Source organism: Terrapene carolina, unplaced genomic scaffold, assembly GCF_002925995.2.
Source record: "Terrapene carolina triunguis isolate 2854851 unplaced genomic scaffold, T_m_triunguis-2.0 Scaffold238, whole genome shotgun sequence".
Classification (NCBI taxonomy): domain Eukaryota; kingdom Metazoa; phylum Chordata; order Testudines; family Emydidae; genus Terrapene; species Terrapene triunguis.
This window is the reverse complement of record NW_020664589.1, coordinates 18,669,767-18,694,125: the sequence shown is the minus strand read 5'-3', so window position 1 is coordinate 18,694,125 and position 24,359 is coordinate 18,669,767. Positions and strand designations below refer to the sequence as shown.

Genomic DNA, 24,359 nt, shown 5'->3' with positions numbered 1-24,359 from the left:
TTCCTTTTATCCTTTTAACCACACTGGAAACTGGCTGCAAGTTGTGATGAACTAACATTCCTACTAAGTACTACAACTAATTACTAAATCCTACTCCTATTTTTTGTGTAACTGTCTCTCCAAGATGCTGTGAGGAAGGTGAAAAAACCCACCAGGCCCACACCAATTTGGCCCCTACAGGAACAAAAAATTCCTTCCTGACCTCAAAACAGGCAATGAGTCAGACCTGCAGCAGCCATACATAGCTCCAAAGCTACCAGAGTGAGGCTGCTGAAATGGAGCAAAAAAAGGCTCCATCCAGCCCAGACTACAGTTTAAATTAATGAAAGGGAAGAGTGAGGGACCAGTCAGCTCCTCTCCTGCCCCAGCAGGCCAATGAGTGATTAAAGACTCTGGAGGGGCAGGAGCCACTGCTGTGTCCCTCAGCTTACATTCTTCCCCTTTCTGTTGGGGCTGTCCTTATCACTATTGGCCCCATCAAGTTTTCCACCTATTGAGCAGGCATTTCAGTTGCAGTTATGAGTGCTCAGCACTGCTGGAAACCCGATCCCAGGCTGCTCACGTTGAGCACCTAGAAAATGAAGAAAACACAATGAATGAAAAGTTTTGACTTTTTCAGCAGCGCATAGGAACTCTGTATCAGAGGCAGGGATAAAACTAAATTCTCCAGAGTGCAATTTCAACTGCCTTATCCATAAGACATCCTTTTTCTTCCTGCAGTCCCCTGCCTCGTTCACTTACACCCTTTCAACATCTGCAAAAAATGAGGAACAGGTCCTACACACAACAGCCTCATTCACTATAGAACCCTAATTAATCCCCCCAGCATAGTCTATTCTGTACTCTGAATGAGGCAGGGATCCTGTGGAAAAATAGTATGTGATCATGTAATTAAAGATTGTATCATAATGCATACACACAAGGAGGGTAAATAAAGGTTGCACAGGCAACCTTAATTCTGGCATTTCCTAACTTTTAGAAGCTTGCCTTTGCAACTTTAACTTTCTTTTATTGCAGCTTTTTGTATATAATGTCTATGTATATTATAAACCTGAAACCAACATGAAATGCCCCTAACCTAAAATCAAATTACATGATTTTTTATTGCACCTCTTTCATTCCTTTCTTCTAGCCCTCAAAACTGTGTAGAAAAGCTTCAAACATGTGACCAGAGTATAAGCTAAAGGTGAAGAAACCAAAAACCAAAATGAACTCCAATTTATTATTTAAAAAAAAAATCTTACGGAATTTCCGGCAAATTGCATGGCTTTTTGAGGCTTGACTCAAGATTTTGTGAAAACTTAGGGGCTTAGAAAGTCTGTACAAGGTAAGTATTAAACAAATTTATTAGTTTCAGGATGTATTTAGATGCACTTCATGTTAATAATTTTTTTAGTGTTAAGTATATATAGTGTTCCCTGAAATAATCCACAATAAGGGTTAACAAGACAGTATTCCATGAAGATTTTTAAAAGTAATATAAAAAAACCCCATAATTGGGAATATATAACTGACGCAAATGATCAGTAAAGGAAAGAAAACCTTTTATAGGTTTTGGAAAAGGTTTCGGAATAAACCTCCTCAAATACTTGCTTCCCAAAACCACAAATATTATGCTATATTCAGCTAAAATTGAACCTCATCATTTTTAATATGAATAAAGAAGTATTTCTCCTCTCTCGTCCTAGAGATAGAAATTACAGGCAGAGAAGGACCCCGAAATATGCACATTTCCTTTGACGTTAATACTCCTAATTTATTTTCAGCTCTCCTTATTGCTTTGTTTGCTTCTTGACTATGACATGGTGCCACTCGACCCCTATACAAAGATAGACTGTACATTCTGGTATTTTTTTTAATTCACTTTGTGCTTTCAGATGTTGGATTTGCTGTTTGCCCTCACTAAAAGTCACAAGAAATAAAATAATACACTCAAAAGCTTGTCTCTCTCTCACCAACAGAAATTGGTCCAATAAAAGATATTACCTCTCCCACCTTGTCTCTCTTATTTCTGAATTGTCCCTTCCAGATAACTAAAACACTAATGCTTAGAGTCAAGTTCAGTTCCCCTAATTCAGGCACTGCTCCCACTGACTTCAACGGGAGTTGTATTTGAGAACCTAAGGGTAGAATATATACGTAAGAAGCAAATACCCCTGTCACAGCCCAGTGCTGTCCTTTCAATATTGCCAAAGGGACACAATCACTTCTGCTCCACTGTTTCCAGTATGTGAAATGATTCAAGATTTAATAATCAAAGATATTGTACACACACCACAAGACACAATACTGTAGAGGTTTACCTCTAAGCCCTACAAATAAAATAAAATCAACCAAGTTGAGTTTAATGAAAAAGCAAAATAGATTTTGTTTTGGGCACCACCCCCTAATAAACAGATTGCCACAAGGGATACACAAAATTGATACACTCCAAGCCAAGTAATAGAAATGGGTAAAGACCATATTGTATCTTTCTCACAGTAGGATAAGCAAGGCTACCCTGACACATTCTCAGCATGCTAGGAGCTGCACAGCTGAATATTACCAACAGTGTCCAGAAAAAAGGTTATCTCCCTATTATTAATGCAAATTGCTGGAGAAAGCAATTTTTAACTTTCGTACTTAAATGTCCATTTCAAAGAAGTCCTTCCATAAAATTCTTCTGTCATCACTCAGGGCTGTTATACCCATTGTTATATCCAAAGAAAAGAGGGGTGACCCTTTAATAGTTTCTCTACAAGAGAAACATATACTACACAATAGAATAGCCCCCCCCACACACACGCAGACATACACACCTTTGTCTTCCCTAAGGTACACAGTATGAAAAGACCACCTTCAATGAACATTGGAAAATTCAATGACCAACCACAGTACCCATAAATTTTCAAACAAGACTGCAATTATTTCCCAGACCAATCTGCGGCTAAATGCTTCCAACACTCCAGACCACAGTCTTGCTGATCTCAAGATTTTTCTAACTTGGAAGATCTGTCTGAAAAGAAAAAAATTCTACTGCAAAGTTTTAAAAATAGTTTAAAATAGTGGTTTTAAACATGGAAAAGACTAAATCCATTTAATATCTTACAGAGTGTGGTTGTGAATATTATTTTACTTGCTTAGACTGTGCTCATTTAAAACTTCAAGTAAAGTTTTAATTTTTCTTTCCAGTTACACACACACATACACATTCAACAACTATGTTAATGTGGAATTAAGGTGGACAGTACATTGCAGTAATTTAGGGTAAACAACATTACAGAGATGTTGTAATTATCCCAAACCCCATTGGTATAAACCCAGGAAATTAAGTTAAGGTTAAACTTAAACCTAACAGAAATCCAAACATATTAAGGTAAGAAATGCACAGTTAAAGCAACCAACCTTAACTCTGCCCTTTAGTGGCACCATGAACGAAAAGGGGGGGGGGGAGATAATGTGTCTTTAAAAATCAGTTTTATCTAATTCTAAACAAACTAACACTTGTACGTGACTTTGATGCATATTAACTATGTGGAAAATATGAAGTCTGTTATTCTGTAACTGACATACTTAGGGGCAAAAATAAAGTTGTAGCACTGGGTACTAAATTCCTTATAGGACCCATTTTAATTAACTGTAATTCCTAAAATAAATAACAACTCTATATGTTAATTCTGAGAAAAATGTATTCTGTACTCAGAGAGTAAGTGATATAAATTTGGAGAGGGTACACTGTATTCTTCATAATTTTAAAGCCAGAAGGGAAAATTAAATAATCTAGTCTGACTTCCTATATAACACAGGCCATAGAATTTCATCCAGTTATCCCAGTATTGAGACCAATTACTTAAGTTTGACTAAAGCATATCTTCCAGAAAGGGTACTGGTCTAGATTTGAAGATACTGAGATGGAGGATCAACCACCTCCCTTGCTAGTTGTTCTAATGATTAATTACTCTCACTGTTAAACAGCTGTGCCTTATTTCTAATTTGAATTTGTCTGGTCTCAATTTTCAGCTATTGATACTTGTTATGCCTTCTTCTGCTAGAGTAAAGAGCCCTTTAGTATCCAGTAATTTCTCCCTATGAAGATATTTATACATCATAATCAAGTCACCTCTCAATCTTCTTTCTGATAAATTAGACAGATTGAGCTCTTTCAGTGTTTCACTATATGGCATTTTCTCTAGCCCTCAAAGAATTTTTATGGCTCTTTTCTGCACTCTATCCAATAGTTCAACATCCTTCTTAAAATGTGGACACCAGAACTGGACACAGTAGTCCAGTATCAGTCTCCTCAACACTGTATACAGAGATAAAAATCACTTCCCTACTCCTATTCCTCAATTCCATTTATATCACATTAGTTCTTTTTGCCATAGCATTGCACTGGGAGCTAGCGTTCAGTTGCTTGTCCACTATGACCCCTAAAATCCTTTTCAGAGTCACTGCTTTCCAGAATATAGTCCCCCCATTCTGTAGGTACAGCCTGCATTCTTTGTTCATAGATGGATGACCTTGCTTTTGGCTATCTTAAAACACATTTTGTTTGAGTGGGCCTCGTTTATCAGGAAATCCAGATTACTCTATATGACTGCCCTATTATCAATACTTGACACCTCGTACTGGACAGCAGATCACACTCGTGATACAAGGACATCATTCTGCTTCTTTCCAAACATAAAACAGAAATATTTATTGAACACTTCCACCTTTTTCTGTAGTATTATTAGAATTCTACAATCTCCATCAAGTAATGAGCCTATACCTTTGTTAGGATTTCTTCTGTTCCCAATATACTAAATCCCTGCTTTAAGTGCGTAACTCAACTCAACATTAACTAAAGCTTCCAGAATGAGACAGAAAGTGATAGCACATACATATAACCTGCTGATGTCCTGCTGAGCAGCCTATGTAAAATGAGTTTGTTACCACTTGCTACCCTGGTTGGAAGTCTTAAGAAGAGAGGCCAAAGACTGAATTGAGATGGAGAATAAATTTTCCCTTTACCACTAAAAGTAACTCCTCCAAGTCATATATGGCACATTAGTAGGAGAGAAATATATGGGGAAGTTTGCTGCTGCCTACATTGTACCTGTTTTGTCCTTGTTCTTCAGTCTAGTACCAATACTATATTCACTAAAGAACAAATGTACCATTAGGTCTGGTACTGGGAAATAACATGGGGTCAGCATGCACAAGTACTAAGTATTGAACAAGCAGCAAGAGCGGTAATCAAAGTTAGGTCAGTATTCCAATTGCAAACCTCCTTTTTAAGATACCATATATACTCGTTAATAAGCCGAGTATTTTTGGTAAAAAAATGATGCATCAAAGAGCGAAGGTCGGCTTATAAAAGGGTCTACACCAAAATTTGATGATTTTAAAAACTCTATGGAATCATTGAATTGAATATCTAATACATTGTCGTTTTGTTTACCTGGAGCGTCTGCAGGCATGGCGCGCCACTTCCCGCAGCTCCCATTGGCTGGGAACGGCGAACCGCAGCCACAGGGAGCTGAGGGGCTCTATGCCTGCAGAAGCTCCAAGTAAACAAAACGTCCCACCAGTGGCTGACCCTGACAGGCCTGGAGCCAAAGTTTGCCGACCCATTTATTGATGTCAATACTGCAGCCGTTTAAAGTTGTAAAGGCTTTGTTTAGTGGACTAGATTGGCTTGAAAGGAATACTAAAAGAGCAGTGTTGCAGATCTGCATGACATCGACCCATGCATTTCACAAAATGCTACATCTTACAAGCCAATCAGAAAAATGCAATGAATGATAGTACTATAGCACTGGTGCCAGTCCGCTACTGTGTAATTTGATCTCTTCATGCATTTCTACCAATGGACTTCTTGGAGCGTCTGCAGACACGGAGCCCCTCAGCTCCCAGTGGCTGCGGTTCGCCGTTCCCAGCCAATGTGAGCTGCGGGAAGCCACTTCCCTCAGCTGCCATTGGCTGGGAACGGCAAACCGCAGACACTGGGAGCTGAGGGGCTCCGTGCCTGTGAACGCTCCAGGTAAACAAAACATCCAGGCCCACTAGCGGCTTACCCTAACGGGCCAGGAGCCAAAGTTTGCCAACCCCTGAAATATAGGGTCGGCTTATGAAAGGGTCATACAGTTTTTGCTATTTTTACCTAACCATCTTGGGGGGTCGGTTTATAAATGAACAGGCTAATAAACGAGTATATATTCTAATTTTGCTGTGAGAATTTTTACACTAGAGCTTGGAGCAAACAAACTTATTCCAAAGGCAGGTGTACTTTTTCAGTGAGAGAGTGAGATTGTGTGCCTATACATACACATTTTTACAGTTTTTTTTTTTAATCATTCTGCTGGTTTTAAAGCTTTATGGTGTTTTATGAGTTTTCAAAACCTGCAAGTTATAGTGATACTTGTTTTTTTATAGCTTTACTTTCAAATGAATATTTTCATGGGGCATTGATCTAGAATGCACCTTAGAGTGCTGGAGTTATATGGAAGAAACATATTGACAGTAACAGAGTCACTTAATTCCGAAATGAGGTTTTGCAGTGCCCATGCACTAATGTTTTCCAAATTAAATTTCATAAAGATTTAGCAAGTGGACATAATGCACAGCTAATGTTTATAAACTGCCACCAAACCAGTACAGAGACTGAAAGAAAAACAATACAAAATTCATCCTTACGTAGATGAGTAATAACTATTAGCAATTCTTAAATACATATTTTCATGAGATTAAAGATATGTTTATGACAATCATTCCAGCCTCTTCAGGACAAATGAAATACCACAAATTTTAGAACTTGCTAAAGATGGCTTACAAAAATCATAAAAAAGTAGGGCTGTCAATTAATCACAGTTAACTCACGCGATTAACTCAAAAAAATTAATTGCGATTAAAAAATTAATCATGATTAATCGCACTTATAACAAGAGAATACCAACTGAAATTTATTAAATATTTTTGGATGTTTTTCTACATTTTCAATATTGATTTCAATTACAACACAGAATACAAAGTGCACATTGCTCACTTTATATTATTATTTTTTATTACAAATATATGCACTGTAAAAATGATAAACAAAAGAAATAGTATTTTTCAATTCACCTCATACAAGTACTGAAGTGCAATCTCTTTATCGTGAAAGCGTAACTTACAAATGCAGATTTTTTTTGGTTACATAACTACACTCAAAAACAAAACAGTGTAAAACTTTTGAGCCTACGTCCACTCAGACCTACTTCTTATTCTGCCAATCGGTAAGACAAACAAGTTTGTTTACATTGTTGGGAGATACTGCTGCCTGCTTCTTATTTACAATGTCACCTGAAAGTGAGAACAGGCATTTGCATGGCACTTTTGTAGCCAGCATTGCAAGGTATTTACATGCCAGATATGCTAAACATTCGTATGCCCCTTCGTGCTTCAGCCACCATTCCAGAGGACATGCTTACATGCTGATAATGCTTGTTAAAAAAATAATGCGTCAATTAAATTTGTGACTGTACTCCTTGGGGGGAGAACTGCATGTCTCCTGCTTAGTTTTACCCACATTCTGCATATATTTCATGTTATAGCAGTCTTGGATAATGACCCAGAACATGTTCACTTTAAGAACACTTTCACAACAGATTTGATAAAACGCAAAGAAGGTACCGATGTGAGATTTTGAAAAATAGCTACAGCACTCGACCCTAGGTTTAAGAATCTTAAGTGCCTTCCAAAATCTGAGAGGGACAAGGTGTGCAGCGTGCTTTTAGACGTCTTAAAAGAGCAACACTCTGATGTGGAAACTACAGAACCCAAATGATCAAAAAAGAAAAGCAACCTTCTGTAGGTGGCATCTGACTCAGAAGATGAAAATGAACATGCGTCAGTCCATGCTGCTTTGGATCGTTATCAAGCAAAACCCATCATCAGCATGGAAGCATGTCTTCTGGAATGGTGGTTGAAGCATGAAGGGACATATGAATCTTTAGCGCATCTGGCACGTAAATATCTTGCAACACCAGCTACAACAGTGCCATGCGAACGCCTGTTCTCAGTTTCAGGTGACATTGTAAACAAGAAGTAGGCAGAATTATCTCCTGCAAATTGTAACTAACCTTGTTTGTCTGAGTGACTGGCTGACCAAGAAGTAAGACTGAGTGGACTTGTAGGCTCTAAAATTTTACATTCTTTTATTTTTGAATGCAGTTTTTTTTTTTTTACATAATTATACATTTGTAAGTTCAACTTTCATGATAAAGGGATTGCACTACAATAAGTGTATGAGGTGAATTGAAAAATATATTTTTTTTGTTTTTTTACAGTGCAAATATTTGTAATAAAAATAAATATAAAGTGAGCACTGTACACTTTGTATTCTGTGTTATAATTGAAATTAATATATTTGAAAATGTAGTAACCATCCAAAAATATTTAAAATAAATGGTATTCTATTGTTGTTTAACAGTGCGCTTAATTGCGCGATTAATCACTATTAACTTTTTAAATTATGATTATTTTTTTAATCGCTTTACAGCCCTATTAAAAGAGAAATTAATAGCCACCAATCTGGTTAAATAACATTTTACCATTAAGATTATGGACACAAACAACCAGAAGCCTGAAATTCAAAGTTAAGGCTGTTTTTCACTCCGATATCAAGAGGGAAGGATGAAGATATAAAGAGCTAAGAAGAAAACTGGCAGGAGAAATGAGATAAATGTATTACAGAAATGCATTCATACAAATTTGCTTGTATAACAATTATGTAAACTTTCTTCTTTAAATAAAACAATTTCAATAAAACATTCCCACTAACAACTATCCATGTCTTCAAAGACCTAACTAACTTAAGTCTCATCTAGAATAATAGTTTGTTACACCCCTAAACTCCTGTGGTTAGAAGGTCAAAAACACTACTCTGAAGTTTAATTGGAACTGAAATCATGTCAACGTACAGTATATAAAGGATGGGGAAGTGGCTAAAGCACAAGACTGGGAATCAGGCTATCTGAGTTCTACTTTTAATTCTGCCACTACTTTCTGTCTGACCTTTGGTAAATAATTTCAAATTTTTGTGCCTCAGTTTCTTCATCATAAAATGAGGCAATCACACTTACTTCATAGGGAGTTATGAGGCTAATTTCATTAATGTTTGTCATGCAATTTGAGGTCTTTGGATGAAAGACACTATAGAAATGCAAAGTCTTCTTATAATAAGTAGAGCTGGCAATGTCATCTGTTGTTAAGTGTCCTTATATTCCTTTATAATGCACTGTTTTCAGCAGCTTACAACTTTGCCATACTTTAACCTGAACATTTCCATGCTGGATGTCTGTGAATCACAGGCCCATTAGTGTTCACTACTCTGTGATAGCAGCTTGTATCAGGCCAGACATACTCACTACACCTAACACATTGTTGTCATAAACTGTATCTAAAACATGCCATGTAATCCATCATACACAAACTGGTAACACCCTGGTCCCCAAAAAATCACTGTGTGGTGTATGTATGGGGTGTATACCAGGTGTTATAAATAAGTGCTAGAATTATGTTTTTAATAATGTATTTGGCAAGCAGGGCCTAAGCCACGGCTGTTCCAGACAAAGGAATGTGGTTCCATCTGCTTGAATGAGTCTCTGATGTAAATTAGGCAAGGTGTGACCAAAGACAAACAAAAGCACATTTACATGCAAGGTAAACAAAGCCATCAGGAGATCAAGCGGGGAAAGATGAATATAATCTCAATGGGGATGGAGAATGCACCACAAGGAAGTCTTCCTGCCTCTTGACCAGGGTCAATGAACTCTGCGCAGACAGCAGTGTGTCTACACCCCCACAGGAGAGAGAAACTTGGTCTGGGCTTACTTTTCAAAGAGTACATTTCAAAGGTTTACTGGGCTATAAAAACAGGGGTTCTGAACCTCTAATGATAAGCAATTGAATCAACTGATTATATACAATATTACTGTATTATCAAACTGTATCAAGCAAACTTTTTTATGAAAGCCTGCAACACATTGGTGATTAATATCATTGTGAAATGTCTGCATTAGCACTGTGTGAGGAATTATGGATACGCAGTGATATTATGCTTTAAAGTCTGAGACCAAACACAGGAAGAAACATGTTCTCTCTCAGTCAGGAAGGAAGGCAACTATCTACCTGTCTGAAATATAAATTAAGCATTACTGAATCAAAACAATGGAAGCCTATTTACATACAAATCAGGGGATGGGAAGTCAACAGGAAGGAAAGAACAGCAGGAAGCCTTCCTGACTCTTATAACAGGGTCAATGAAATTTGGGAAATATCAGCAGAAACAGAAAGCTATTTTGAGACCCATAACATGGGGGATCAAGCGGCCACAGCTCTTGATTTCAAGGGGGCTGAAGTCTCTGAAAACTAAATCTAGGTGAGAAATATGTTTAAGCAAAGATTGCAATTTGCTTGTTAATTTTTAGTCTTGGAAGCACATTTTCACATTTGTTTGCTTGTAACCGTTTCTGTCTTTATTCCTTATATTTGGTGTCACTTAATCCCATGTATTTTGTTAAATAAACTTATTTGATTTTTACGATAAACTGTATCAGTTCTATGATTGAAATATGAGTGTTTGTCAAACCACAGTTCAATTAATGAGCTGCACTGTAAAGCTGTAGTTTACTGTTTGTTACTTTCAAGACAAGGTTCGGACTGGCAGAGTCCTGAAGAATTTGCTGGCAAGGCAGACAAGTTATGATGTCAGGGAGTTGTCACACAGCTTAGCTGTAGCAAAACAGAGGAGGAGAAGGACCTCGGAGTATTGGTTGATCACAGGATGACTATGAGCCGCCAATGTGATATGGCTGTGAAAAAAGCGAATGCGGTCTTCGGATGCATTAGGCGAGGTATTTCCAGTAGAGATAAGAAGGTGTTAGTACCGTTATAAAAGGCACTGGTGAGACCTCATCTGGAATACTGTGTGCAGTTCTGGTCTCCCATGTTTAAGAAGGATGAATTCAAACTGGAACAGGTACAGAAAAGGGCTACTAGGATGATCCGAGGAATGGAAAACCTGTCTTATGAAAGGAGACCGAAAGAGCTTGGCTTGTTTAGCCTAACCAAAAGAAGGCTGAGGGGAGATATGATTGCTCTCTATAAATATATCAGAGGGATAAATACCAGGGAGGGAGAGGAATTATTTAAGCTCAGTACCAGTGTGGACACAAGAACAAAAGGATATAAACTGGCCATCAGGAAGTTTAGGCTTAAAATTAGACGAAGGTTTCTAACCATCAGAGGAGTGAAGTTCTGGAACAGCCTTCCAAGGGGAGCAGTGGGGGCAAAAGACATATCTGGCTTCAAGACTGAGCTTGATAAGTTTATGGAGGGGATGGTATGATGGGATAGCCTAATTTTGGCAATTAATTGGTCTTTGATTATTAGCGGTAAATATGCCCTATGGCCTGTGATGGGATGTTAAATGGGCTGGGATCTGAGTTACTACGGAGAATTCTTTCCTAGGTGTCTGGCTGGTGAGTCTTGCCCACATGTTCGGGGTTTAGCTGATCGCCATATTTGGGGTCGGGAAGGAATTTTCTTCCAGGGAAGATTGGCAGAGGCCCTGGAGGGTTTTCACCTTCCTCTGCAGTGTGGGGCACGGATCACTTGCTGGAGGATTCTCTGCACCTTGAAGTCTTTAAACCATGATTTGAGGACTTCAATAACTCAGACATAGGTTAGGGGTTTATTACAGGAGTGGGTGGGTGAGATTCTGTGGCCTGCGTTGTGCAGGAGGTCAGACTAGACGATCATAATGGTCCCTTCTGACCTTAAAGTCTATGATTCTATGATAGAAAGCTGGCTAGATCGTCGGGCTCAACGGGTAGTGATCAATGGTTCCATGTCTAGTTGGCAGCCGGTATCAAGCGGAGTGCCCCAAGGGTCAATCCAGGGGCCGGTTTTGTTCAATATCTTCATTAATGATCTGGAGGATGGCGTGTACTGCACTCTCAGCAAGTTTGCAGATGACACTAAACTGGGATGAGTGGTAGATACGCTGGAGGGTAGGGACAAGATACAGAGGGACCTAGACAAATTAGAAGATTGGGTCAAAGGAAATCTGATGAGGTTCAACAAGGACAAGTGCAGAGTCCTGCACTTAGGACAGAAGAATCTCATGCACTGCTACAGACTGGGGACTGACGGGCTAAGCAGTAGTTTTGCAGAAAAGGACCTAGGGGTTACAGTGGACGAGACGCTGGATATGAGTTGACAATGTGCCCTTGTTGCCAAGAAGGCTAACGGCATTTTGCGCTGTATAAGTAGGAGCATTGCCAGCAGATTGAGGGACGTGATCGTTCCCCTCTATTCGGCATTGGTGAGGTATCATCTGGAGTCCTGTGTCCAGTTTTGGGCTCCACACTACAAGAAGATGTGGAAAAACTGGAAAGAGTCCAGCGGAAGGCAACAAAAATGATTAGGAGGCACATGATTTATGAGGAGAGGCTGAGGGAACTGGGATTATTTAGTCTGCGGAAGAAAAGAATGAGGGGGGATTTGATAGCTGCTTTTAACTACCTGAAAGGGAGTTCCAAAGAGGATGGATCTAGACTGTTCTCAGTGGTAGCAAATGACAGAACAAGGAGTAATGATCTCAAGTTGCAGTGGGGGAGACTTAGGTTGGATATTAGGAAAAACTTTTTTCACTACGCCTGGAGGAGCTACCAGAGACTAAGAGGCTCTGCTCCCCCTCCCCTGTCAGGGAGGCTGGGAGGAACCCCTGCCAGACAAGGTGGGGGCTGTAAACCCAGGGAGTGTGGATAAATTCCCAGGGAGAGCGAAATCCCCCAGCCCATAGCTAAGAGGAAGCACAGAACCCACTGAGGCGGAGAAGGAGCTCTGCCACACCCCCTAACCTCCCCGGTTTTTAAATGCAGGGGTGGTAACGGGCTACTTTACCTTGAATGTCCCTTAGAATGTGTGTTAACTACTTATGCTAAACAATCTGTTCCATCTTATATTTAGCTGTAATGCTCTGAGTATCTTACAGTCCTGAAGAGCTCTGAATAACTTGAAAGCTTGTCTCTTTCACTAACAAAAGTTGGTCCAGTAAAATAATGTTTTCACCCCTCAGCTCACAGAGAATCCAATCCTCTTGTAAATTAAAAAGAGCTATGATCCACATTAAACATTGATGTAATTATGTTTTCCGATTTAATGTGAAGATGAAAGCTCTCCAAGTTCACAATGATCTTAGACATTATTACACCTTAAAATCCTTCACTACCTTTAATTTTCCTGAACAACAAACTAAGTGAACCACATGTTCAATATGTGGTTTGCTTCAAGTACACCAGTTCCAGTTGGCTATTTGTCAGTCAGAAACAGCAAAGACTTCTTATTCAAAACTGAATATATTTCCACAGATACCACAAGCCTGTTTTCACACCTACCTAAATAGGGAATAGTAGGGACCATCTTTAAGCTTCTGATGTACTCTCGTGTCCTCTTATAATTATCTTCCTTAGACATTAAGTAGTCTAACTTCTCAAAGGTGGTCTTGTCTTTGCGATTCAGAAGCTAAAGAGAAGAGAAAGATAAATAGTAAATACAAACTCAAGAGACAGTGTCACCCAGAAGACAGAAAAGCATACTACAAGGAGATTTGGTTAGATTTAAAACAAACAAACCATTTTTTTGCATATTAAAATAAAAGTACAGTTTCACCCTCTGAAGCTGTAGACAGATCTTTTGTATTATTTATACATATTTTGTCAATATATCATCTTTTACATACATTTTTATGTAAATGAGAAAATGTTGACACTAACATCAGCTGTGTTAAATTTTTAAGGGAAATATGTAAGATGTTATAATCCAGACATTAACATTCTTTCCTCATTTACAGAATATTATATGCTCTTGATTTTGAAACTTAAAATAACTAATACTAAGAAAGGCTCTCGATATATATGCAAGATACACCATTTCATCAGTGTCTCAATAAAAGCATGTCTATAAATGTTAACAGAGTTGCTAAAACCTTGGAAGAAAAAGTCTTAAAATAATTATATTTATGGTTAATCTTACTATTTGCTACAAAATCTTGGCAAGTTACAGAGTACGGCAAAACAGGTGAGAATAACAGTCTGATGTCCTAAACCAGTGGTTCTCAAACTTTTGTACTGGTGACCAGGGCCGCTGAGAGCGGGTTCGGGCCCCGGTGAAAAAAAAATTTTGGGCCCCCCGCAAGGGCAGACCGACTAAAGAGGGCCGACGAGGGGGGGGGGAGAAAGCCGGGCCCCCTTCCGGACCGCTGGGCCCCGGTAAGGCGATGGGGGGCAGGAAGCCGGGCCCCGGGCCCCCTTCCGGACCGCCGGGCCCCGGTAATTTGTACTGGCTTCCCCCTCCCCCTCTTGTCAGCCCTGCTGGTAACCCCTTTCACATAGCAAGCCTCTGAGTGTGACCCCCCTTATAAATTAAAAACACGTTTTTATATATTTAACACCATTATAAATGCTGGATGCAAAGTGGGGTTTGGGGTGGAGGCTGACAGCTTGCGACCCCCCATGTAATAACCTCGCAACCTCCTGAAGGGTCCCGACCCCCAGTTTGGGAACCCCTATCCTAAACGATGGAGACATAAATGTGTAATATACTAGATCAAAAAATATTCAGTCACTTTTAGCTGATTTTATATACCTGGCTAATATTTTTGAAGCCCAATTAAAAAGCCAGTTGGAGCTAGTGTTGATGCATAAAAATTATGGCATTGCAGACTGCTTAATTTTGAGTTCTTATCCTTGAATTTTAAGATAAGAAAAAGATCTCATGTCACAATGCTATCTGGACAGCTCCCTCCCAATATTCCACTTCTTGTTCCAGAAAGCTTAATAAAGGACTTTACAATTAATATTTTTACAATGCCAGGAGACTGGTCATAGTGATCAAGACTCCGATCCTGCAATGGATAACACGTGTGGCCTGCTTCACTGAAACAGGAGAAGCACAATCAAGTCAGTGGGGCTCTGTGTGGCTGCAGCAGTCAAACCTGTAGTATCTTATCGCAAGCACACAGGTTTCAAGATAAACCCTTTATTAAGAATGGAAACTATGTACTGAAATAAGGTAACAAAACTTCTCACTACCCTCTCAATGTAACCTGTGACTGCCCTGACCTAGGTTCCTTTGTTCCTACTCCCAAGCAGGAAGTACCTCACAGATACACCAGACTGCATGGGAAGTGTGGTGTCTCTAACATTTCTGGAGGAGTTACTCTATAGCCCAAACCTGTGCACTTTAAATTGAAGGATCAAGGCCTAAGCAAGTTAAGAATGGTGCATACACAAGTTGAATATGAGTAATGAAAAACTACACATGATTGAACACCAGTTGTCAGTGAGATAACAAAAAAAATATTGAGGAAAATGGTGAACACAACAGAAAGGCTGCAACAGCTGGAGTTTTCTGAAATCACCTCTTTTCCCTTTTCACATTAAAAGGGATGAGAGTTTTATGAATATTCACTAAAGCCCTGATCCTACATTGCAATTCATGCCTATGGACTGTTGTACAGAGAAACATGGAATTCTTAGGGCTCTGCATGGATGCTTCAGTCTACCTGGAGGGACCAAGCCCTAATTCAATCCAGTGCAAAACCTCATCACTTCCTAGATGGCAAATTTCACTGATGTACAAATATGCCACCATTATAGAATTTTACCATTTTTGTAGCTGAAATCAATTATAATGAAGGAATTCCTTGCAGAATCTGTTTCTGAATTCACAAAAAACTCAGTGTGAGAACAAAAGATATTTTACATTTAACAAATGTAGGGAAACAGTGAAATGAGTAGTGTTAGCAGTATCAGCAGTGGCAATCACAGCAAAGAATGTGACGGCAACAGCTTTCTAAAACATCAGAAACAACATCTTATTTTAGGCAAAGGGAAGTTAGTTTCTTCTTCCTTAGAGGATCACAATGTCCCTTACTGATAGGTTTCTGAAATGATGGCTTAACATTTTGCTTTCTAAATTAAGCTGGGCATACGTCATATATTTCATTTCTTATTTATCTGATGACATTCTGTAATTCCACAAAATGTCATATACAGATACTTTGAATGCAAATTTTAATACACTAGTATATTTCACAAGGGTACATAATGTAAACTCTTAGAAACTTCTTTAAGTCTCAGTCCTGCAATCAGTTATGTATGTGCTTAGTTTCAAGGATGTGAGTGGACCCATTGTTTAAGTTTCCCTGCTTTGCACCTACTTGGGACTGCTCATCACAAAGTTAAACTTGTACTTATGTTCTTTACTGGATCAGAGCCCTAATACCAAATCTTCATACCCTAGAGGCAGCATAGGCATTTTTTCTTTTAAGCATTTTAATAAAATTATATTTTAATCTTTTGGGAGTTTTAAGTATATAGTCAATTATTTCACAGTTCTGAATAGTTAATAGCTCACCCAATATGGATCACATTAACTTTGAATGACATGACTCCCTCTTTATTTCAAAATTGTGTATCACCTAATCCTGCTATATAAACATTCTGATTTACAGAATAATTTAGCTAAATTTATTTTACATAAAAGGCTAGATTAAATTCTATTTACCCATTTAAGGTATATTTTTATGGAAAATTTTGTCTGCAAGAAACAATTTCTGAAGCTGGGGTTGATCAGTATGGGCATATTTCCAAATTAAATAAAAACTGGAATATGTTCTACGATATTCTGAGTTTCTTATTTCATTTTAAATCAAGAATGTCCATACAATCTTTCAAGCTGGTTTAACTAACCTGACTTAAAACCACACATTAAACTAAACTAGTGCAACTCTGTTTCTCCTGGTCCAGCATCAAGTAAGAGGGAGTAGGTGAGGAGGTGTCACGTGAAAATCTGCTATACATCCAAACATACCCGTTTTGTTATTGAGCATATGTAAACGTCTCTGAACATCACATACTCTGAAGTGAGTAAATGCGGGGTGTGTGCACAGGTGTACTTGGCAACTGAAGTCTCCGTGAGGCTCCTGCCTTTATCCAAACTTTGTCCTTCGTTTCAGTGAGTGTTTCACTTTCCCAAGTACACTGAAGCAGCGCTGAGTTCCTGCAATAATATGCAAGATTGAATCTGTTGTAGACAGTAGTTGACCTGAAGGAATGTCCTATCATTCAGATCTCAAGTTCTTTTGCCTACACTGTGGTTTATCTTTATCTGAACATTCACTGTATGGCATGAGGGGCAGGGTAATATACAATGAGGTCTACAGAAGGTACATTTGGACTTGTATAGGGAATATTATCATTTGACCTGAGGAAACGTTCTGTACTATGTTTAAAAACAATTCACAATCAATCCACAATTTTAGCAATGGATCTACTGCACACTGGAAAAGCCATGACTACATTACAGATAATGAATAAAGTATTTAAAATAATACTATTTTAAAATTATGTCATTTTTAATTCGTCTAATATTTTTTTTTAAGGTCACATGTGTTGGGTACCTAAGATGAATGCACATCAAGTGCATCCCAGACACTTCAGAAAAGCCAGATTTGGAAAAAAAATATTAAAAATACTCTGAGCCTAATACATTCATCAAGTTTTTTTCACTGAAAAAAAAAATTATTAACTTAGAGTTACTAGTCATCTTCCTGACCCAGTCTGGCCGTTCTTATGTTCCTGGTCTGTTGCTTTGATTATCATTCCCCTCTTTGATTCTCTCCACTGTGTTTCCATCTGCCATTGCATGAGATTTAAATAATAGCCACCACTTTCAAGATTCTCTATGAATCTGCTCCTTCCTACTTATATTTACTTGTTGTGCTTCACCTGATACTCTTCCCCTTCCACGCTGCCACCAATGTCACCCTTTCCTACCCATCAGTCATCTTCTTGAATAATCTCCTCCACATCTTTTCATGTGGCCTCAGATATTCTTCAATTTCCCTCAAAACATGTGCAAGGCCATTACTCTCTCTGTTTTAGATGGTGTTCCCTACAGTGGATCATGCTGATTTGTACAATATTTCCCTTTTGTTATTGACCTTTCCTGACCTCTCTGTCTATCGTAGATTATCAGTTCCTTGGGGCAGGGACCCACTCATCTTGCATATCTGGAAAGTGTCCAGCATATCATGGGCACTACAATAAATAAAAGAAATAATAACTTAAGATATTTCTGTTTTGTTACATTTGTCCTAGAGACTGTGAATGGAACTGTTTACCCAGCTAAATACCGTATATACTCGTTCATAAGCCGAATTTTTTTTAGTAAAAAAGGGAAGCACCAGAGAACGGGGTCGGCTTATGAACGGGTATAGAGAGGGAGAGGTGGGACACAGCCCCTCCCCCCAACAGAGGGAGCAAGGAGAGGCAGCACAGCCAGCAGAGACAGAAGGGAAGAGGCGGGGCCAGAGTCCCTCTGCTTCTGGCCACGCTGCTCTCCCCCCAGCCTCCAAAGCAGCTGCAGCCCCGGGGCTGGCAGGCTGCAGCTGTGCCGCTGGGCCCTGCCCCCCAGAGCAGGCTGTGGCCATGCCGCCTGGCTCCACCCCCCAGAGCACGCTCCTGGCCCAGCCCGCTGGAACATGCTGCGGCTGCACCGCCCGGTCTGGCCCGCCAGAGCAGGCTGCGGCTACGCTGCCCAGCCTGCCGGAGCAGCTCCAGCCAGGCCAAAGACATCCTCCCCTGGCCCTCCACAGATAAGGTGGGAAGGGATGGGATGGAGAGAGTGTGGAGGTCCCAGGCTAGGGGTGGGGTCATGTGGGGGGTGGTCATAGGGGTTACTCCCCTGACCCCCAGCTTCTCTCCCCCCCCCCCAGAATTACCCCACCAGTTGCTGTCCCAGCACGCCGGACACTTTGTTTACTTAGGTTTACCTCCGTGCCTGCGGACGCTCAAGGTAAACAAACCATCTCAGCCCACCAGTGGCTTATCCTGATGGCCCGGGACCCAAAGTTTGCCGTCCCCTGAATTATAGGGTGGGCTTATGAATGGGTCAGAAAAATTTTCCATTTTTACTTATCCATCTTGGGGGGGTCGGCTTATAAATGAACCGGCTTATGATCGAGTATATACGGTAACTTTGTATGAAAGAATTAGTGTACTCAAAATGGGGGTTCAACCTTTGAGATCTTTCTTTACAAAAAAAATTAAAAATCAATGTACTTGCCCCATTCTCTTATGGGTATAGTCAAGTTTTGTGCTTCATACTCTTACATAATCTGAAAGGCAAACATTTGCCACTGAATTTATAGGAACCAAAAACCAGGAGAGTGGAAGTACTATATTGCTAAGCCCTCCTACAAACCAGAGAGTCTTGAAATATGTTTGGACTATTCTATACAGCTATAATAATTAATGTAGGAAGAAGTAGGATTATTTCAGGATAGAGCAAATGTTTTATACCAAAAGTAGTAAAGTTTCCTTTGGAAATAAAAATAAAACCCCCTCCCCAATTCCTAAAATGTAAAAATTATCTGTTTGGGATTGGCTTGCGTTTTCTGGGCAGTAACTTTACTGAATATATAATTCACTTTTTCTGTATGTATAATGGATTGCATTAAACATTTCATTTCAGAATTTTGGTTATTACATTATCAGCCTGGGGAGCCTGGTCTGTGAAGTGTGTGTCTGTTGTCTAATTAGTCAGTAGAGCAAAGGCGACGCATGGGGGGATTCACACTATGTAATGTGTGCCCTGAATGAGGAAATACCCCTTCACCTCATTTTAAAAATGCACTTGTGCTGTGAATGATACAGGGGTGTGAAGAAGCCTTGCCTTATTCAATGCACTCTGTATAAAATGTCATTATTCAGCCAAATTAAAATCAATGTTTGTCAAAATAGTCAAGGCATATCTCACTGAGGCTAGTGTTAGAAATTTTTTTACAATTATAGGGTTTGTTTCTATGTTTTCAAATTTCCCATTCACATGAAAGTAGTTGACCTATTTTCCCCCTCAGACTTAAGTAACTTTGGATATAGGCCAAGGCTAGAAAATATCAGTCCATGGGCAAAAGTTCTGGAAACAAGTGAGTGATGGAAAACAGGGGCTAGAACAGAAATATTAACTATAGGTGTCACTACTGGTTTAGTTGTGAAAACATTTATCTTGGCAAACATTCAATAAATTATTTAAGATTTTGCATGCTTCCAGCACAGACCTTCTTCTAGCCTGATGTACTATGATATGAGAGTTAAGCTGAAGGATGTGGTAGATTTAGGACCAAACCCTGTAGTCAAAGAGAGGTGGAAGAAAGAAAGGAATGAGAAAAATAGCAGAGAAATACAAGATGGTTTTTGTCAGGCATATTTGGTTCCTGTTATCTACTCATCAGACTTTGGAATCAGATTTGCCAAGGAGTATTAATAAACATTTGGAAACAATCACTTGGAGTAAGATGCACTGGTGATTCCTTTGGTATCATTACTTATCATGAACTAGCCGATGAAGATTTATTTCAGGCCTTTTTAAGGACTATATCTTCAGTATAAGTGTAGTTACCAATACTTGGAATCTAGAGGTTTATAATTAACCAGCTGTGAAACTAAATCCTGGATGTGAGGTTCTCATTATGACAACAATGGAAAAAAGAGCAAGTTTGTCCCTCTGGGATAATTTAACAATTGCTCAAGATGATTTATGGGTGTGGCTGTTAAGTAGATGCCCAGAGACCCTGAGAACAGCTGGTTGGCTGGCCGGCCAATATGAGACAATAAGAAAACATGTTAATAAGGATGAGAATGTTACTCACCTCGTGCAGTAATGGAGGTTCTTCGAGATGTGTTTCCCTGTGGGTGCTCCACTTTAGGTGTTTGTGCGCCCCTGTGCCCATAGCCAGAGATTTAAGATAGCAGTGCGCGGTTGGGTCGTGTGGTCCCTATCTTGTGTCGCTTCAGGCAGTTAACTGGCGCTGTGTGACCAACCACCACTCTGTTCCTTCTCTACTGCAGAGTAAAGTAATAAAACTCCCAAGCAGACAGGAAGAGGGAATGTAGTGGAACATCCACAGGGGGACACATCTCAAAGAACCTCCGTTACTGCACAAGGTGAGTAACGTTCTCTTCTTCTTCGAGTGATGTCCCTGTGGGTGCTCCACTTTAGTGACTTCAGAGCAGTGCCCTCCGGTGGAAAGAGGAAGCTTCGGAGTTGAAGTCATAGAAGATGAAAGTACAATATGTCCGAACAGAGTAGCCGAAGATGCATGTTGTTGCAAAGCTTAATGCTGGATAAATGCGCGTGGAGAGGCCCAGGTTGCAGCCCTACAGATTTCCGTGATGGGAACATTATTAAGAAATGCTATGCAGGCTGATAGGTCTCTGGTAGAATGTGTGCAGATCCCCGTAGGCGGTTGTCATTCATGCAGGAGATAACAGAGTTTTATGTAGTCTGATATCCATTTGGATACACATTGTTTGGAAATGGCGTTACCTTTTGATCATTTGGTGATTGAAATGAACAGTTTCGGAGAATTGTGAAAAGATTTTGTTCTATTACTGTCCTGGTGACATCCAAGGAGTGTAATCTGGACTGTTGTTTGTCCACATGTGGTTTAGGAAAAAATGTCAGTAAGTGAATTGGTTGGTTGAGGTGAAAAGGATGAGGCAACTTTAGGTAGGAACTTGGGATATGGTCTGAGGAATACTTTATCTTTGAAAAAGATTGTGTAAGGTGGGTCAGCCATGAGAGCTGCCAGTTCTCCCACCCTTCTGGCGGATGTAATGGTCACTAGGAATGCAACCTTCATCAAAAGATGTATCAAGGAGCTTGTATCCATGGGCTCAAAGGGAGGGCCGGTGAGGGCGTGGAGGACTAAGTTGAGGTCCCATGGTGGGGTGGGATTCTGAACTGCCGGGTAGGAATTGGAGAGGCTCTTAAGAAAGCATTTAGTGAGAGGATATGTAAAAGTAGAGAATCCATCTACTTTATGATGGAATGCTGTGATGGCTGATAGATGCACACATATGGAACTCATGGAGATGCTGGTCTGTTTGAGTTCCAACAAGTAGTCTAGAATGAGAGATAAAGGGGCTGAGAGAGGTGCAGTCTGTTTGTGTCAGCACCATGAGTCGAATCGTCTCCACTTATGTAGGTATGTGAGTCGGGTAGTTGTCCTACAACTGTTTAAGAAGATGTTTTGTATGTCTGTGGAACATGTCATTTCAGAGTCTGAGAGCCATGCAGTAACCAAGCTTTGAGATGGAATCTTTGGTGATTCGGATGTATGACGAGACCTGCCTCCTGCAATAGCAGCCAAGGTAGAAGCGGCAGTGTGCATGGTGGGCAGACCGCCATGTGGAGAAGGTAAGGGTACCATGTTTGTCATGACCATGTGGGGGCTACTAGGATCACTCTGGATCTCTCTCGTTTGATCTTGTGAAGCACCCGGGCTAGGAGGAGGGTGGGAGGGAAGGCATATAGTAGTGAAGCATTCTACTTGATGAGGAAGGCATCGCCCAGAGAGTGTGTAACGAGTCTGGCTCTGGTGCAGAACTGGGGGCATTTGGTGTTTTGTGCAGTTGCAAAAAGATCTATCATTAGAAAATGTCTAGGATTACTGATGTGTTCAGCTCCCACTTGTGGTTCTGATAAAACTTTCTGCTTAGGGTGTCTGCCATGGTATTCAAGCAGCCAGATAGGTATGAAGCTGTAATATGGACATTCTACTTGATGAACCATTGCCAAAGGCACACAGCTGCCACACAGAGGCAGTGTGTATTTTTGCATGTTTATCTGAAGGCCTAACCCGGTAAACAGAGTTATTGTGCATTCAGTGGACTTTATGGCTGCCTCTCTTGTTGGTGCTTTCAACAGACAGTGGTTCAGGTAGGGAAAAATCATGATTCCCTCTCTGTAGATAGGCAGCTACTATGGCTAGTACCTTTGAAAATACCCGAGGCGGAGTGAAAAGGCCAAAGGGTACCACTTTGTATTGGAAATGGTCCTGTCCTATTGCAAATCGCAGGAATTTGCAGTGTGAGGGATTGGATGGATATAGGAAAATATGCGTCCTGAAGGTCAAGGGCTGAGAACCAGTCCCCTCTTTCTAACACTGGGATTATGGTGCTTAGTGTGACCATTTTGAATCGCTGCGTTTTCACAAATTTGTTGAGTCACCGTAGGTCGAGGATAGGCCTCCAACTTCCTGGGGGGTTTTTTTTGTGTGAGTGTGAGAAAATAGTGGGAATAGAACCCCTTCCCCCTCTGTACTCGGATGGTATGGGTTTACTGCTTCTAGAGACATGAGGTGGATTACCTCCTCCTGTAGTAGACACTCATGAGAGGGGTCCCTGAAGAGGGATGGGGAAGGGGTCTGGGTAGGGGAGTTGGAGGTAAGGGGGATGGAGTAACCAATTTTGATAATTTCTAATACCCATCTATCTGTTGTAATACTCTGCCAGATCGGGTAAAATGGGGTCAGGCAATTGCCGAAGGTCTTGAAAGTTGTAGATGGTTCCAATATTGAAAGAGATGGGGTTCTCGACCAAGGCCTCAGATTTGTTGTCTGGAAGTCGATGGTTGAGAAGTAGTATTTGAGGGAGCAGATTGCTGTCTCCTCAAGGTTTTCTACTTCCAACCCTGATAGTTGTAGTATCTATTCCATTGTGCAAACGGAGGAGGTTGGACTCATTGATGGGCTTGATAACTGCCCTGTCGTCTTTTGATCTTAGGTGTGTGGATGCCCAGAGATCATAATGTCGCCCTCAAGTCCTTAAGAGTGTGCGACGACTCATCTGTTTTGTCAATGAAAAGTTTGGATCCCTCGAACAGTAAGTCCTCCACGGTCAACTGTACCGCCTTTGGGAATCCAGATAGGTGGAGCCAGGAGGCTTGTCTCATAACAATTGTAGTTGCTATGGATTTCGCAGCTGAATCAAGGGCAGCTTGTAATGCTGTTCTGGTTATGGGTTGACCTTCTGTGATGAGCAATTTATATTGTTCTTGTTTGTCATCTGGAATAAAGGCAGTAAATTCAGAGAGACATGCATAGTTATTGTGGTCATACTTTGCCAATAAGGCCTCGTAGTTGGCAATTCTCAAGTGTAAGGTCGCAGCAGAATATACGGCATCGATCACCAATGAATTAGGTGTTGGATGGGAAAAAAGGAATTCAGAGCCCTTTGCAGGCATGTAGTATTTTTTTAATCAGATCTCTTACAGGTAGGTGGAATCACTGCAGGCATTTGCCATAGCAACTTCACAGGATCCGTAATTGCATCATTCACGGGATGGGCGATTTTTGATGAGGTCGATGGGTGCAGTATGTCAACTAGCTTGTGTCACGATTCCTGGACCTCTTCCAGGGAGATGTCCAGTGAAGTGGCAACTCTCTTGTAGAGGTCTTGAAATTGTTTAAAATCATCACCTCTGGTGGGAGGTGGGGGCATAAT

General features: G+C 40.3%; 1 protein-coding gene across 7 annotated transcripts in view; it reads right to left on the bottom strand.

The window, feature by feature from the left end:
- Positions 1 to 24,359, bottom strand: part of RALGPS1 (Ral GEF with PH domain and SH3 binding motif 1) — a 298,888-nt gene that overhangs the window by 189,242 nt on the left and 85,287 nt on the right. For all 7 annotated transcript variants that reach the window (XM_026657362.2, XM_026657365.2, XM_026657366.1 and 4 more), the window contains exon 9: positions 13,404 to 13,530. In XM_026657362.2, coding sequence (XP_026513147.1) covers positions 13,404 to 13,530 — 127 coding nt within the window. The remainder of the gene's footprint in view (positions 1 to 13,403; positions 13,531 to 24,359) is intronic.